Below are 18,283 nucleotides of genomic sequence, written 5' to 3'. Positions count from 1 at the left end.
GCAGTGTTCAGTCTCTGACATACTGACCTTCCTGCAGGCATTACTGGATCGGGGATGGTCTCCATCTACCTTAAAAGTGTATGTGGCTGCCATTTTCTGTTGGCATGTCAGCCTGAATGGTTGTTTGGTGGGCTGAGACAAGGACGTTGTACTGTTTTGAGAGGTGCTAGGCATTTGCACCCACCCAACCGCCCTGTGGCATCGGCGTGGGACCTTTCTCTGGTGCTTGAGGCTCTTCGGTCCCTCCCATTTGAGCCCTTGGCATCTGCAGACCTCAAATGGCTCTCACTGAAGACGGTGTTCCTTCTGGCAATGGTTTCCGCAAAGCATGTGGGGGAATTGCAGGCTTTCTTGATAGCCGAGCCCTGCTGCCGGTGGAATCCTGATGGCTCAGGTGATACCCTGTGGCCTGATGTAGCATTCATTCCTAAGGTGTCACTGGCAGCAGGCAGTACCCATCCGCTCCATCTTGCCCGGTTTGACACCGGATGCTCCTCTGAACAGCTGTGCCCTGTTCGTGCCCTTGAGGCATATATCAATGCCATGGCATCCTTCCGAAAGATGGATAGCCTTTTTGTTTGCTACGCTGGCTCACATAAAGGTCAGGCACTTTCTAAGCAGAGACTTGCACACTGGGTTGTGGATTTGATCTCCAAGGCTTATGCCTTACAGGACCGGCCACTGCCGGGAGGAGTGAGGTGCCACTCTACAAGGGGCATGTTGACCTCGTTTGCTGCCATGACTGGGGTGCCGTTGGACGTTATATGCCGTGTGGCCGACTGACTGGAAATCACCTAGTACCTTTACTCGGTTTTACAGGGTGAATGTGGCTGTGCCCCATCCCCTTCAAGGAATTCTGAAACAGCATACCTCTACATCACATTAATAATAATAATAATAATAATAATAATAATAATAATAATAATAACAATCTTTATTGTCATTATAAAACCATGTAATGGTTTACATAGATTATAATGAAATTAATGAAAATACTGTTACAGGGTATTTAATGCCCTTATGGCTACCGGGTATAAACTGTTCTTCAGTCTGTTTGTTCTTGCTTTAATGCTCTTGTATCTGCAGCCAGATGGCAGCAGTTGGAACAAATTGTGACCGGGGTGTGAGGAGCCTTTTAAAATATTCTTGGCTTTCCTGAGGCAGCGGGACCTGTGGAGATCTTCAAGAGAAGGCAGAGAGCAGCCAATGGTCTTCTCAGAAGATTTTATGATTCTCTGGAGAGTCTTCTTCTGTGCTGCTGTGCAGGTGATGGGTGATTTTTTAGGAATGGGAACAATGATGGAGGATTTCAGGCAGGATGGGAATCTGGCTTGAGACAGGGACTGATTAAAGATTTTTGTAAAGACCCCAGCCAACTCCTCTGCACAGTTCCTCAGCACACGTCCAAGAACACTATCAGGTCCCGCTGCCTTTCTAGGGTTGACAGATTGTAGCAAGCGTCTTGCTTCTAATTCCTCCACTTGGAAGATAGAGGTGCTTAGTTGCACTTCTTGATTAGAGACAGTTGTCATTGAAGGCTCGAACTTGAAACGAGCAAAAAGTGGTTCAACTTCTCTGCTCGTGAGATGTCACCTTTGGCTGTTCCATGGTTGGTTCTGTAGTTGGTAATGTGCTGGATTCCCAACCAAACCTGTCTGTTGTTGTTGTTGTCCAAATGCTCTTCAATCCGCTCTTTGTAGTCCCTTTTAGCTTTCCTGATTCCTCTTTTTAGGTTGCTCTGTGCCAAGCTGTATAGAGGTCCTTGTCCCCAGACTTGAAAGCAGCATTTCTTTCTTAAGCAGCCGCTGGACTTCTCTGGTCATCCATGACTTTCTGTTTGGGAAGATCCTGATACTTTTTTTCACTGTAACAATGTCAGTGCAGGTTTTGATGTAACAAAGAACGCAGTTAAAGAATTAGGTAGGTGTAGTGGTTGTCCCTTGAATGTTGCCGATTCCTCGTGACCTTGTTGACATAAGTCATCCAGTGCTTGAAGCACCGCCTCTGGCAGTCAGTAGGGATGACGGAACGAAAGTTACTACTGTGTGGTTCTATGAATCCCAGACGACCGCCAGAGTGCTTGGTCCCTCAGAATTCTTGCTTCTCGCGAGAAGGTTGAGGGATTGAATGCCGGGTGCCACGTGACTATATAGAGCAGGGGTGGGCAATCCAGGTCCTCGAGGGCCAGTGTCCTGCAACTCTTAGACGTCTCCCTGGTCCAACACACTTGAATCCAACAGCTGAATCACCTCGAGGTGATTCAGCTGTTGGATTCAAGTGTGTTGGACTTGAATCCAACAATTCATGAAAAAAGAAATTTCTTTTTTCAGTTTTTGCAGAACTTGATTGTACATATATGTTCAGTCAAGTTCTCCAGAGTCCTGCTAACAACCTCATTATTTGACTCAGGTGTGTTGAAGTAGAGATGCACCTAAAAGTTCCAGGAGTCTGGCCCTCGAGGCCTGGAGTTGCCTACCCCTGATATAGAGTCACGTGGGTCTCCGGCAGGTCACAGGTGACTTTGTTGTCATTAGTACTCGACCTGCGTATGCGCAAAAATGATCACTCAGTGCTTGAAACACCGCCTCTGGTGGTCATCCGGGATTCATAGAACCGTAGTTACAGTAGTAACTTTCGTTTTAGCCATTTGTCTGCTAGTTTAGCATTGTTTTTATTTTTCATAAATGTTTAGTTTCAGTTTAGTTTTTATTAATTTCAGTTCTACACTGTAAAAACACAGAATCCTTCCAAATAATTTTGTCAAATATTTTGTGTAAATATCTTAAAAATTATATCTTAAAATATCTTAACAACAATTACATTAAAAAAATCCCAGAAAACTAACAGTTTGTAGAAAATGTGTTCTCTTAGGACAAGTGACCGACCAAACATACCAGGCAAATAAAGACGGCTTAAAGCATTTTGTGATTTCTTTTTTAATCTGTGAAATCTGCTATATAAATATAATTGACTTGCTTACTTATTAATGGCAGAATAACTTTCAAAAGTTCAGCAAACAAGTAACTCACTCAGTCAAAGCAGGTTTTGTTTGAGCTTTTCTAGTGGAGGTTAAAGTTTCCTACTTTATATATGACATAATAAGGTCTATAGAAATAGACCTTATTTGGGAAATATTTATCTTGGATATAAAAACAATACAGTAATAACACTGTAAGTTATTTCATTTTTATAAATTTTAGTAAAATATTTTCACAGGAATGTCGCCATGTTGTTCATGCTGCAATGCATTCTGAGTAAATGACGTGTAATGGTCCAACTGCCTGGCTTCTCCAGCTAAAACAGTAATGAGTAACATTAATAAGCCTTTTCAGTTTGTCCCGGAGCTCTTTGAAATAAATCGGAATGTAGAAATCACAAGAGGTAATGAAAATGAGGAGGACCAAACGGAGGAAGAGGACATAGATGGCCATAGGAGCTGGTGTTTTGCTGCTGCTGCTGCCTTCAGTTTCGTAAACGAAACAATGAATTACAGGTACTTATTTATTTCATTAAGGTAACATCACCTGTTAGAACCTTTGTTAGTTCTGCTGGTATAAATGCCTCAAAGTGTTGTGGAGAAATGTCCAGGGTACAGATTAGGTCTTTCGGAAGTTGTATTCTACTCTGGCTCTGGCACTGTGCTCACCTTTTCTTCATGTGGGAAATTATACAGATTTGCCTCAATTTTTATTTTTATTCTTTTAAATTAAAGTCGATAGTGTCACAGTGTGGCATTATCTAAAATTACACCAGTCAAATGCAATATGATAAACAACTGCTCAGGTAAAGTTAGCCTTTCTGTGTTTACTCTGTAGATTCCAGTACAGAATGGATCATTATGCGTCATCAACCTATCGGTGAAAAAATGGCGACCTCCATGGGTGAAAAATATAACAAAATATGTACAGTTTTGAAGTAATTATGAGTTTTGGTGTATCACAAACAGCAATTTTTTAGGTAATAGGAAAATTGCAACATATTTAGGCCAACATGTTCAACTAGTCATGTATCCTAGTTGAACATGTTGGCCTAAAGTAGAATGTCCTGTGTAGAGATAAATATACTGCAAGACAGTTTTATCTCAAGCTAATTCCATTCAAAGTAATCCTGAAAACACATCAACAGGTTTCATAATCAAAACCTAACCACGTTTCCTATATATTTAGTTGTTAGTTTGGTGAACACTCTTTAAGTTTCTTTCATTTTAGTGTTTTTTTGTGTTTTTTTTCAGTAAATGAAAATGTTTTTTTTATTCTAATTTTTAATTCTCAAAGCAGCCAGTTTGTTCTTTCTTCTTTATAGCAGGTGAATAAAGCTTGAATTTTCTTCATTCTTTCTTCAAACTCTGCTGTCCTACTTTCTACATTTTAGTGGCACATTTTTCCCCATGTGTCAGAAGTGATTCTTGAGAATAGGGACAAAACAGGTCCTATGGATAAAGCACAAAATTTGAATAAAATATACACAAAATATAATTTTTTCAAATATCTGACTCAACTAACCTGGGTGATGTGAGCACAACAGTGTATATTTACCAGGTATTTGCTGAATATTTTTTTATTTTAAACATTGTAGTTGGTGGATGATGCCTGTAAAAGCCCTTGTCTAGGAGCAGAACTCAATACATTATAACAGTTTAAAACAATTAAAGAAATGCTAAAATTATATATTGTGACAATTAAGTATAAGTAGTCATATAAATAATTATAGAGGTATCAATAAATTGAATTAAAAATCATTTTATATATTTTCCAACTCCATTGAAATTTGTCCCTAGTTTTTGTCAACACCATCAGAAATGAAAAGAATGTAAAAAAAAATCAGGCATTATTGGGGGGCACCAGAACTTCTGAGGACCTCATGATCTCTTCTTTTCTCTTCCTTTGCTAAGAGGGCTAGTTAGCTCTGGTTAGCTTAAGTTGTTTTATTCCTAAGTTGCTTGTCACAACCATGACGTGTCAACACCATAACTGACAATTTACAAAACTTTGATGAAATTTTGTGAAATAAAGCTTAATTTTGGTAAACTGTAAAGATTTCAAAGACCTGATGAGCTACAATATGGCCTCCTTCAGAATAACATCATATAAATTGAGGTAGTTTGGCTTTTTTTCAACTCCGTCAGATGTCAACTCCATCAGAGTTTTTCTGACTCTTTCAGTGAAATTGTCAAATCTCACTTAAATGTGCAATTAATTCATTTTAATGTATTTTACATGAATTGCATTACTTCACATGTACCAAGTTTTTCATTTTATTCACTAGTTTGTCACCACCTTCAGTTCTGTGTCAACTCAGTCATGCACTGTCAACTCCGTCAGATGGCCTTTTTGTTGTTTTTGGTTTTAAATAATATTTCTTTTGTTTCTTGAGAAGCATTTGTCTGTAAAATGAGTAAAGATATCACTAATAGGGTCATTAAAAATTATTTTTTATTTATTTTTGTCAGATGGTGATGACAACGTTCTAGGTCAGGTCGATTAAAAATGTAATTTTTAAAAAAAATGTTGCAACTGGGAGCCTGCACCTTAGCATCTTTACATTTCCTAAACATTATTTGTCATATTTGCATACATAAGGTTGAGAAATAAAAAAAATTATGGGAAAATTAAAACCCATTTTGTCCCTATTCTCAAGAATCACTGCTATATTGTATATTATATTGCATTGTCATTAGATATTCTATCCCTAGTGGTAGTAACAACCTCTTCAGCAAGTCAATGTTCTCCTTAGGCCTTCTAACAATTTGATGCAGGTGTGCTGAACGAGGGAGAGAACTAAAACATGCAGGATGCCGGCCCTCAAGGACGGACTTTGGACACCTCTGCTCTAAGCAAAGTATCAATAAAGTATACTGTGGCTCCCTCTGCAGGAAGCAACGGCCATGAGTTCATGTTCCTACTGAAGGGCCATGAGGACCTGAGGCAGGACGAGAGAGTCATGCAGCTGTTCGGCCTGGTCAACACACTGCTGGCCAATGACCCAGCATCTCTGCGCAAAAACCTCAGGTATACACACAGGCTACAGACACATACAGGTTGTGTCCGCTCCAGCATCCACAGGACGGGCATCAGATGGAGGGAGAAACAGGAAAATGTCTTTACCAGCTGAAACAGAAGTCCTTGTGTTTATTTAGAGAAGTCATGTTTTCCAGGTCACAACCCACATGACCAACATATTCATGGTAGACAAGAAGTCCAAAGAAACCTCGGTTAATAAATAAGATCTTAAAGGGGCGGCATAAGATGTTTTACAGGCATATAGTGACATTTTGTAGCACAATTAACTAACTATGTTTCCCTCTGCTGGTTTAAAAATTACATATCAAACATGATTTCAAAGAAATTTGACTTCCTAAGTTGACGCCTTGAAATTGGGCCTGTCTTTTCAAGAAGCTGTGACTCTTCCTAAAATCTGCCTTCAGCATGTCATCGCAACAATGCTTCTCCATTATTCTGTTTACATATATATATATATATATATATATATATATATATATATATATATATATATATATATATACAGGGGCACCGCCAGGAATCTTGGGCCCCCTGACAAGAATTTGTTTGGGCCCCCCCTGCGCAGTTGCTGTTACAATTTTTTGAGTCTATTTGACCCATAAAAAGCGTCACAATTTTAAAGGCTTGCATCTGCCTTGCTTTCTTTGGTTCAGTACTGATAATTAGCACAATATTTACTGCTCATGAATTTAACAGCCAGTATGCAAGTAGGTTGCTTAAATTTTTTCTATTAGTTTTAGATAACTGAATTGTCTCTCCCCATGAGCAACAGTCAAAAGCAACTTGCAACTACACATATGACAATCCAGACTTCTCAAAAATGCTATGTATTTGAATTTTATTCAAGCTGCAGTACATAATTTGAATAAAAAATATGTTTTCTCCATATTTGTTAAAGCTGTCACGATGTCGTAGCAGTTTGTTATGAGACAGATAATCTGTGAAAACAATCAATCTCCTCCATCTCCTTCCTGAATTACTATTACTGGTTAAAGTAATTCTGATTGTGACTGACAGCACTAAAACTCTCTTGTATCTAGCACTGGGAGAAGGCAGAGGAAATAGATTTTTCACAGATTACCTCTCATACCATACTGTCACAACATAATGACAGTTTTAAAAAATATGTGAAAAAAATATTTATATAAAGGTGACATACTGCAGCTTTAATTTCACTCAGGACAGGTCAGGAGAGACGTGGGTTAGAGATGCTGTTGACTGACTCATCTGTTATTAAATGGTAAAAGGTACAAGGGATAAGTTAAATATATGAATATATTGGTGATTTTTTTCCTTAATTCATTAAATGCTAGTGAAAAGGAGGCAAACAGTAGTTTATAGCTAAGCTAATTATGCTAAATGGTTGATAATCTCACACAGTCTACCCACCTCTCTTGGAGAAAAACTGGGTTATAAATTGACACTCTTGCCTTTTTCTCTCCCTACCCCTCTCTTTTTTTAAAAACCTGATTTTATAACTTTTCTTAGCAGCATAGTAACTACCACAATCATTCGTGTCTTCCACTGACTGCTGCTAACAGCATCTCTCTCCAAGCAAGAATGAACCATTTAACGCAGATAGGGGGGTGTTCAGGGCAAATATGGAAGTGTGTTTTTTGATCTGGGAGTGGGAACATAAAATTTTTACTGCTAAAAACAATCTTTGAAAATACAATATGATTTATTTTGTATTTTTTAATACAAAATTTTAATTTTTTATTTCTATGAACAAAAATAAATAATTAAATTGTGGAGGGGCCCCTGTTGGTCAGGGCCCTAGAATTGTCATCACGTTTCCCCCCTATACTGCGCACCTGTGTGTGTGTGTGTGTGTGTGTGTGTGTGTGTGTGTGTATGCATAACTCCCCTCTGACCGAGTTAACTCCCGACTCCCTGTCCAGAGATTGGGTATGCAGCCACAATAATGAACGAACCATCAAAACTGAACAAGGCAGCAACTGACCTGAGAGATAGAATGAACAGCAGGCAACCCCAACGTCAATTACAACAGCTGAGTGAAGTACTATCAGAAAGTCTCACTGAAGATGTGAATGCAGCATTGAGAACGATCCCTACCAACACCATAACGGAAACCAATGAGCTGATATACAACTCAGCATCAGTGATCCTGGAGATGCTTGGCTATAAGAGCAACCATATGATTCAATACCCACCAGGGAAAAGACGATTAGAGGCTAAAATCAAGGTAACAAGGAGGGAAGTGAGCCAACTGTCAGAGCTCCAAAGGGGTGCGATGAAAAGATCAGTACCCAAGATGTACAGCCGGATGCCCATGTCTGAAGCCCTCGAAACTGCCAAACAAAGGCTCAAAGCCTTGGCCAGCCGCTTAAAGAGATACATGAGAGAGAATGAAGCCAGGAGGATTAACCAGTTCTTCTCCACCCAACCAGCTAAAGTGTACTCTCAATGGCAGGGTAACAACAACAGAGCAGACCCACAAAGGCTGGAGACCAAAAAATACTGGAAAGGCATATGGGAAAGGGAGGCGTCCCACAACAGCAATGTACAATGGCTAATCTCTCTACGAGAGGACCACAGCAACCTCCCTGAGCAAGCCCCGGTAACTATCACAATGGCAAACATCCAAGAAAGGGTCTCAGGGAAGAAAAACTGGACAGCACCAGGACCTGACATGATCCATGCCTACTGGCTGAATAAACTCAGTGCCCTCCACGAGCGACTGGCAGCTCAAATGAACCAGCTGCTACAAAATGGCACTCACCCTGAATGGTTAACTGAAGGATGCACAATCCTGATCCAGAAGGATCCCTCAAACGGGTCAGTCCCATCCAACTACCAGCCAATAACCTGTCTCTCTACAACATGGAAGCTCATGTCAGGCATCATAGCAGCTAAGATAAGTGGGCACATGGATAAATACATGAGCACGGCACCGGCATAAATAGCAGAGGAGCCAAATACCAACTCCTTGTAGACCACACAGTCGCATGAGACTGCAATACCCGACACACCAACCTGTGCACGACTTGGATTGATTACAAGAAAGCCTATGACTCAATACCACACACTTGGATCATTGAATGCTTAGAGATGTACAACATCAATAGGACTCTAAGAGCCTTCATTGCAAACTCGATGGGGATGTGGAAAACTACTCTTGAAGCCAACTACAAACCACTTGCACAAGTGTCCATCAAATGTATCAGATACCAAGGAGACACTCTGTCCCCACTGCTGTTCTGCATAGGCCTGAACCCCCTCAGCCAAATCATCAACAAGACTGGCTATGGATACCGACTCAAGAATGGAGCCACCATCAGTCACCTCCTCTACATGGATGACATCATGCTGTACGCCAAGAACAAGCGAGACATCAACTGACTGATCCACACCACAAGGATCTACAGCATTGACATTGGGATGTCATTGGGACTACAGAAGTGTGGTCGGATGGTCACAAAGAGAGGGAAGGTCATCCACACTGAAGGGACCCAGAAGGAACAATAGCAGAAATTGAGGACAGTTACAAGTACCTGGGAATACCACAAACAAATGGCAACTCCGATGAGGTCACAAGGAAAGGAGCCACAGCCAAATACCTCCAACGAATAAGGCAAGTACTGAGAAGCCAGCTCAATGGCAAGAACAAGATCCGTGCAACAAACAGCTATGCCTTACCAGTAATCAGATACCCTGCAGGAATAATTAGCTGGCAGAAAGGAGGAGATAAAGACCACGGATGTTAAGACTCGGAAACTACTATCCATGCATGGAGGGTCCCACCCCAAATCCAGCACCCTGACACTGTACACGAGCCGCAAGGAAGGAGGCAGAGGACTAGTGAGTGTGAGAGCCACTGTCCAGGATGAAACATCCAAGATCCATCAAGGACAAGGCCTCAACAGACGATGTGCTCAGTGAATGGGGAACAGAGGATGAGGTGCTGGAGATACCATCATAGGAGGACAAGCCCCTACATGGGATGTACCACCGACAAATAACTGAAGTGGCTGATATAAGGAAATCCTACCAATGGCTGGAAAAAGCTGGACTCAAGGACAGCACAGAGGCACTCATCCTGGCTGCACAGGAATAGGCCCGAAACACCAGAGCAATAGAGGCTCAGATCTACGATACCAGACAAGACCAAAGGTGTAGGTTGTGCAAGGAGGCCTCTGAGACAGTCCAGCACATAACAGCAGGGTGCAAGATGCTGGCAGGGAAAGCGTACATGGAACGACATAACCAAGTGGCGGGGATAGACGACCACAGTGGTGCCTGTGGTCATCGGGGCCCTCAGGGCAGTCACCCCCAAACTGGAGCAGTGGCTAAAACAGATCCCAGGAACAACATCAGACATCTCAGTCCAGAAATGTGCAGTTCTAGGCACAGCCAAGATACTGCGCAGAACCCTCAAGCTCCCAGGCCTCTGGATATATATATATCTCAGAGGTTGCGCTAGACTTTTTTGTTCTGTCATTTTGACTGACAGGATTAAAAAAATCGATCATGTACTATTTTTACAGGTCAAATTATAATCACATTAACATAGGCTATTTTAACGCATTTTTATGCGGTTTAGTTAATATTCACCTAGTGGAACCGTGAATCCAGATCCCATCACACATAAAGCAGATGAACGGATCTAACTTTTTCTCCGTAGTGACAAAAAAACCACCGACTGTGGCCCCAGTAACATATAATAAATTAAATTAAATTACTCCACTTAAATTACATCACCTCACCTACTGGGGTCTGAACTCACAGCCTCAAAAAATTCCTCCTGGTTCGCATCTGCAGAGAAATTTGCGCTAGTTCATTTTTTACAGCAGACAGCCGCTCCCCTCTTTTGCAGACTGTGTACCCCCGCTAAGACTTTTACGGGTACGCAGTACCCTACCGTACCCCCTTACTTTCACCCCTGTGTGTGTGTGTGTATATATATATATATATATATATATATATATATATATATATATATATATATCAGTGACGTGCGGTCAGGGGAGGCAGGTGAGGCAGAGCCTCACCTGTCATCATGGAAAAATAATATATAATAATAAAATCATTTATAAAGATATTTTCACCCTGTGGTTTGTACTATAAAGTACCTGTTTTTCATTTAATTTAACCAAATCTGATTATTTTTTTCTTCAAAATCGCTGAATTTTTGCATTTTCCCATTCAAATGCTTGGAAGTGAAGCCAGTGAGGCAGCAGCGAACTGAGCCTCACCTGGGATTGCGCAAAATCTGGCTCACTGCACCGGTTGCCATTCTATGAGAGCATGCTCCTCCTGTCTGTACGTCGCCAATAAAATGGTTAAAAACATTTAATGTATGAACTGATTTTCCATAATTTAGCTTATGTATTTAATGTACTGTGTTTTTATTGTCACAAACTGTGTGTGTAACGTGTTTCGTGCGCTGAGGAGCGATCAGAAACGGCAGAGAACAGATTCGAGGTGAGGCAGGCAGTTCTCGTGCCTCAACGCTGGGGGCGCTCATGAACCCAGACATTGTGACTCCACAACTGCAGAGTAAGAGACAGTAACAGCGAGCTAGCCATACAGTAGCTACGCTGATACAGAGAGCGAGAAAGACGTGGTTTTGAGTTGTACTTTAACGGTTTCTCCCTCTGCTGTTAAGCACAGCAGGAAATTAATAATATCTACATGTCTAAGTTTGATTGAGATAACGGAATTATTCTGCGGTGCGGCTAAGCATCACGTTAAAGAATAGTCTTTTTGCCGTCCAGCATTGTACGCATGCCCGAAATTTCCTTAAGTAAACAATAACATGCAGGGGGTCTAGATTTGCAAATCCGATTATAATTGGAAACTGTTTGGGGGGGAGGGGGGAGTTTGTTTTGTCGTTTGATTTTTACCCAGGAAGCACATTGGCTAAACCGTGAGTGAAACAGTCACTGGGAGTGACTACTATATATTCCATTGAGGGACAGTAATTTTAACATTACATACACCTTTCTGAACAGGCAAGGGCGCACTTTCTCCGTCTATAATCAGACATTCCTGGCACCTCCAGACCTGGGCCCCCATGGGCACCCATCCAGCTCGCGCCTGTATATATATATATATATATGGAAGTACGACTGATATATATGTTTATGTTAAAATAATTACCAAGATTCTGTGATGTTTTACCATTGAATGAAGAAGAGTCCATGGTTTTATGGTTGTCCTGCTTGTCCATTTCTTATCTGTCCTCCATTAATCTTTCAGTGTATTCAGCCTTCCATGTGTTTGTCCATCAGTTTGTCCGTCCATCTGTCTGTCCATCAGTTTGTTTGTCCATTGGTCTCCCTATACTTGTTGCTTTTTGCAGGTTGTGTCATGTCTGACGTTCGATGTGATTTTCTAGAGAAGTTTTGTCTTTACACCACCAGGTCTTCTGGGGAAGCTTTAAGTCGTGATGCATGTTTTTATTGTCCACATGCTGATTCCTCAGACAAACTAATGGCTGGATGTTTGTGACTGTTTGTGTCCATCAGCATTCAGCGCTACGCCGTCATCCCTCTTTCCACCAACTCGGGCCTGATTGGCTGGGTGCCCCACTGCGATACGCTGCACGCCCTCATCAGAGACTACAGAGAGAAGAAGAAGATTTTGCTCAACATTGAACATCGCATCATGCTCAGAGTGAGAGTTCACCTCAAAGTTTGAATAAGATTACTTTTTGTTTTTAAATGTGTAGAAAAAGCTGGAAGTTGGACACAGATTGGTTTGACCTGGGTTTGTTTCAGATGGCACCGGACTACGACCATCTGACGCTGATGGAGAAGGTGGAGGTGTTCGAGCATGCCGTCAACAACACGGCTGGAGACGACCTGGCCAAGCTCCTGTGGCTCAAGAGCCCCAGTTCTGAGGTACGATGCTGACTCCTAACTTGGGCTGTTGTAAACGAATATTTTAGTGATTGAGTAATCTATTGATTATTCTTCCAATTAATCGAGTAATCGGACTAAACAAAAAGATAAAATAAAATATTGGTAAGTCTAGCATAACACCAGTGTTGCTATTTGATATTAACATCAGTCCAATTTTTCATATTTGAGCATCCCTAACAGTTACTTTTCAGTAGTTTAGAAAATTAACCTGTAACAATAATACAGGTTTCTAACTTAACCTGAAGAAAAGTTATACAAGAACCCTAACCCTGTTACCTGTGTTCCAGGTGTGGTTTGACAGGAGAACCAACTACACGCGCTCTCTGGCTGTGATGTCCATGGTCGGCTACATCCTGGGCCTGGGCGACAGGTGAGCTTGCCCTCATTAATAGAAACCTTCTCTACAACCATAAAGCAACTAACGGTGGACTTTCTGTTACCCAGACATCCATCCAACCTGATGTTAGATCGGCTCAGCGGCAAGATCCTCCACATTGACTTTGGAGACTGTTTTGAAGTGAGCAGTAATGTTTTTCAGTCCGACAGTTGTTTTTCTGTGATTAGTCAGAAACTCACCGGTATGTTAACATTGGGTAGGTGGCGATGACCAGGGAGAAGTTTCCTGAGAAGATCCCATTCAGACTGACGAGGATGCTGACAAATGCCATGGAGGTAATGCTGTGGGAACTCTGAGAGGGAACGGATGATCTGTGAGGATTTACTGCAGGAGTCTCTGGGGCTCCCAAAATGGCTCCTAATAATTTGGCCAAGAAAGAAGAGAACCAACATGTGTTTTTACACAGATTTTAGCTGGAGCTATTTTTAGATAGAATAATTGCATTCACTTTCCACAACAGAATTACACAATTATCAGTAGTATCTAATATTTTCTTTTTCATCATTGGAAACTACCGTATTTTCCGGACTATAGAGCTTACTATGAGCCGCATCTACAAAGTTTTTTTTTTTTTTTTAAAAACTGGAAACGTACATATATAAGCTGCGCCGGGCTATAAGCCGCTGGTATCTCCGCCGCTCTGTTTTTCACAAGAACGCAACTTAGGGCTGCTTCCTTATTAAATCTGCTATTAAGGACGCAGCCCTGCATCTCCAATGCCAAACCATGGATTCGTTCACACTGAGCTTACATGCAGCAGCTCTATTTCCCTCCTGTACTACCAGATCTATAGCCTTCAACTTAAAAGCTTCATCATATCATCTTCTTCGTGTTGTTTCCATAATGAGGGGGTATGAGTTTGAAGAAATTTCTCTGTCGTGCCTGCTGCTAGCATGTACTTGTTTTAAATGGAAATTAGCACTTTCTTCTTTGATTTCCAATTTTTTCTTCCAATGATTCACTTCCTGTTAAAGAGCTCAGTGACCGTTGAAGAAAAATCCACAGAAAAACCACACCAGACTATAAGCCGCATGGTTCAAAGCGTAGGAAAAAGTAGCAGCTTAGAGTCCGAAAAATACAGTAAGTCCCTTTTTGGTTTACATAATTTTCCACAAACATCAACTTCCTGTAGAAGAAAATCTGAGATCAATCCTCTTTTTGTTTGTTTTCTGTTTTTCTTAGCTTAAAACCTAAAAACAGAAACAAATTATGTAAATTTTGAAAAATGAGCACAAATACTATTTATTATGCAGAAATCATCAGTTGGCTGCTTTCAGTTTGTTTATGAACAAAATAAAGATTAGTCTTTCCCATTTATGCAATGTTTTAACAGAATTTATAACTGATTTGTGCTGAATGAAGAAAGAAGAAAATTAATTTAAAATGAAGTCAAATTTGCAAGAATTTAAGACGAAGAATCTCAATTCTTATTTAGGACTCGCCTTAAAACTAAAAACCCTGTTTTTCCATCTGCGTGTGTGTGTAGGTGACGGGGTTGGATGGGAACTACAGGATCACCTGCCACACTGTGATGGAGGTCCTGAGGGAGCACAGGGACAGCGTCATGGCTGTCCTGGAGGCCTTCGTCTACGACCCACTGCTCAACTGGAGGCTCATGGACAGTAAGGGGCCGTCGAGCAGCTCCTTCTCACACTCACCTCACACACACACACCAATAAGCTGTTCCACCTCACACACATACTGTAGATCACTGCAGCTGCTGAACAAGTTCCCATATTAACATGTTTGCAGATTTTAATTTATTTAAACGGTTTTTATGTCAAAGTGAATAGGTAATATTCTAGGACTGAAACAATTAATTGGATTAATCTTGATTAATCGATTATTGAAATAATTGTCAACTAATTTAGTAATCAATTAATTGTTAATAGTAGGATACATACTGTAAAAAAAGATAATTTTCTGACAAAATAATACTCAGATTGAGGGCTGTTGTAAACAAATATTTTAGTAATCGAGTAATCTATTGATTATCCTTGCGATTAATCAAGTAATTAGATTTTTTTAAAAAAGGTAACACTTTATTTGAAGGGGGGTGAATAAGACTGACATGACACTGTCATGAACATGAATAAGTCTTCATGAATAGTTATGACTGTTGTCATAAAGAGTCATTCGGTAAATTATGACACTTTTAATACAAAGTTGACATTGAAAATGTCTTTGTTATGACAACGTGACATTACCCAAGACAACGTTGTTGTCATGACAACTTGACATTAAACAAGAAATTATAACTTGTCATGAATGTCATAACAGGTGAATTTTAATAATTGAGGTACTTGAATCATTCGAGGAATTGTTTCAGCCCTTCTCAGAGCTCTAATTGAGTCAAAATAGTTTAAAAAACATGTTCATTTTACATTTAAGATAAAAAACAGTTTACCTGTAAACATGTTACACCCAAAACTCCTTGGTGACAGTTTTAGCTCCACCTGGTTCAAATTTTGTAGAAAAAAAAAAGAAAATCAAAAATGAATCCAGTTAATCGTAAATCCAATAAATGAACAGATTAGCCTCACACTGTTTTCATGCTAAGTCAAGCAGGAAGAGCTGAACTTAAAAATATTGTTAGACGATTTTTTTCATTGCACATGAAACCTTTGCTACAAACGATTAAGCAAATTCTGTTGTTGCATTTTAGGCAACAAAATGCTTATTTAAAAGCTGAATTGAATTAGTTTACTAGATTTTGCTGTTTTGAAGTATGTGGATCAACATGACTCAACAGACTTATGGAAGATTACATTTCAGACAGAAATATGACAGTCAAACCCACAAGGCATGTATATAAACTTCAGACCAGAGCTGTAGATTTCTACAAATTAATCAGGAAAACAACTCGGTAAGAGTCTGAGTGAAAAAAGTGTGCTTTAGAGAATAATTAACTCTAACAAATATTTCACACATGCAGAAATTTTTCTTCCCTCAGATGGTCTGACATGATGAACTGAAAGAAGATTATCACTTATTATTTTGTGCAAATAATAAAAATGTCTTGTGGCTTGTGGTGTCAAGTTTGCGTTCATTAATATAATAACTTTATAAAGATAAAAGATTTAGCTTTAGAAATTACAAACATTCCAGAGTTAATTTGTGTGAGAGCAGAGCGGAGCCTCATCAGCGTCAGTCTGCATGAGGAGTAAATAATGCAGACAGTAGAATCTGTGCAGCAGTTAACAGACTGAGATGCATTTTTATTTAATTAATGAAAACCTGTCTCTGTAAATAAAATGTGGAATAATGTGGTTGTCTGCCTGTCGCACAGCAAACACCAAAGGCACCAAGCGTTCCCGAACCAGGACCGACTCGTACACCGCCGGCCAGTCAGTGGGTGAGTAGCATGCAGACTACAGAGAGAATGACTCCGCTTTAGCAGAAAACACAACCAAACATTTGAATGTTATCTGCAGAGGCGCTGGATGGCATAGACCTGGGAGAGACCACGCACAAGAAACCCGGGACCACGGTGCCTGAATCCATACACTCCTTCAGTGAGTCCATCTGTTCCACATGAATGTTATTGTGTTGCAAACCGACTGTAATTTTCTAGGTCAGTGTATTAATCCTGGCGTGTTTGTGTTTTAAAGTTGGAGATGGTCTTGTGCAGCCAGAGGCTCTCAACAAGAAAGCCATTCAGATTATCAACCGAGTACGCGACAAACTCACAGGTGGGTTCTGGACTCAGAACAGACCCAAACTGGACGATCACAGCTTGGTTTTTCCTCAACATGCTGCTGTGCAACAAAACTATCTAAAGGCTCTGAGGCGTCGATCTCTACATCTAGCCACTCACGCTGAGTTTATGTTTTCAGGGCGAGACTTTTCTCACGATGACACGCTGGACGTCCCAACACAAGTGGAGCTCCTCATCAAGCAGGCCACGTCCCATGAAAACCTGTGCCAGTGCTACATTGGATGGTCAGTACTTGGAGATCAGACTGACGTCATGATGACTGCCAACACTGGAACATTTCCACATCTTTCATGTTTCAGTCACAAACTTTTTATTGGAATTTCTTTGGTAGATCAACAAGTAATACTAGGTAGAGGTTAGCTTTCAATATTTAAAGGGCCAGTATCATTTTCCAGCCACATAGTTGCTTTATATGACACAATCAAGCAGCTATGTTGCCTTCAGTTGTTATAAAAAATACTATATATCAAATACGACTTAAATTGAACACCTTGAAATTGGGCCTCTGTCTCTATAAGAGGATCCTACTCTTCCCGGCACTCCAGGAAGTCATCCCAACATGGCGTCTCTAATAACCCTTTAACAACATTTTTAACAGCGTCGCTCTAAGCAGTAGCTCCTATAATGATAAAAGGAAAATAAACTTTTTAAAGATATTTTCTGCTATTTGTAATTTGTTCTAATGGAATAAAAATCTATTAAAATCATAAATCAGGTTTGGTATAAAAAATATTTTCTTAAGATTTTATTTTTAATTCTCCACTTTAACCTAGTGCAATGTTTCTAAGAAGGTTGCAAATGGCATTATGGAAGAGCTTTGCTTGGTGTAACCTGGAGGCAGATAGAACAAAGAGCAGGAGCTTCTTAAAGAGTCAGAGGCCTAATTTCAAAGTATCAAATTATGAAGTCAAACTTCTTTTCCTTCCTGTTTAATATGTGCAGCATTTTTATAACAGCTGAAGGTAACACAGTTACTGTTCTATAAATGCCACTATGTGGCTGGAAAACATGATACTGACCCTTTAAGGCTAACTGTTAGTTTTTATCTCTACAAATCAGGTTTTTGACAGAAGAGTATCAAAAAGAGGGCCACTGTTGGAAGAAAGTAATGACACATTTTGTTACATAAACTGTAGCTTTCACAAGTCAAATCAAACCATATTTTTGCCTTAGAATGGCCCAGTCAAAGCCCAGACCTATTTGTAATTTTTTTCTCCATCTATTTGGACTGAACTTGAAATATTTAGCAAAGTGAGAACTT

At 40.2% G+C, this 18,283-nt stretch overlaps 1 protein-coding gene across 2 annotated transcripts in view; it reads left to right on the top strand.

Annotated features, from left to right (window-relative positions):
- Window positions 1-18,283, top strand: part of mtor (mechanistic target of rapamycin kinase) — a 169,998-nt gene that overhangs the window by 150,959 nt on the left and 756 nt on the right. For both annotated transcript variants that reach the window (XM_088006846.1, XM_088006845.1), the window contains exons 47-57: window positions 5,873-6,008; window positions 12,512-12,659; window positions 12,764-12,886; window positions 13,195-13,277; window positions 13,352-13,424; window positions 13,505-13,579; window positions 14,791-14,926; window positions 16,594-16,659; window positions 16,739-16,819; window positions 16,916-16,996; window positions 17,141-17,246. In XM_088006846.1, the coding sequence (XP_087862972.1) occupies window positions 5,873-6,008; window positions 12,512-12,659; window positions 12,764-12,886; window positions 13,195-13,277; window positions 13,352-13,424; window positions 13,505-13,579; window positions 14,791-14,926; window positions 16,594-16,659; window positions 16,739-16,819; window positions 16,916-16,996; window positions 17,141-17,246 (1,108 nt within the window). The remainder of the gene's footprint in view (window positions 1-5,872; window positions 6,009-12,511; window positions 12,660-12,763; window positions 12,887-13,194; window positions 13,278-13,351; window positions 13,425-13,504; window positions 13,580-14,790; window positions 14,927-16,593; window positions 16,660-16,738; window positions 16,820-16,915; window positions 16,997-17,140; window positions 17,247-18,283) is intronic.

The sequence above is a fragment of the Poecilia mexicana genome, unplaced genomic scaffold (assembly GCF_051168715.1).
Source record: "Poecilia mexicana isolate PSO_F unplaced genomic scaffold, ASM5116871v1 scaffold_7, whole genome shotgun sequence".
In the NCBI taxonomy this organism is placed as follows: domain Eukaryota; kingdom Metazoa; phylum Chordata; class Actinopteri; order Cyprinodontiformes; family Poeciliidae; genus Poecilia; species Poecilia mexicana.
Note: the sequence above shows the minus strand (reverse complement) of the source record. Positions and strands in the feature narration are given on the sequence as shown.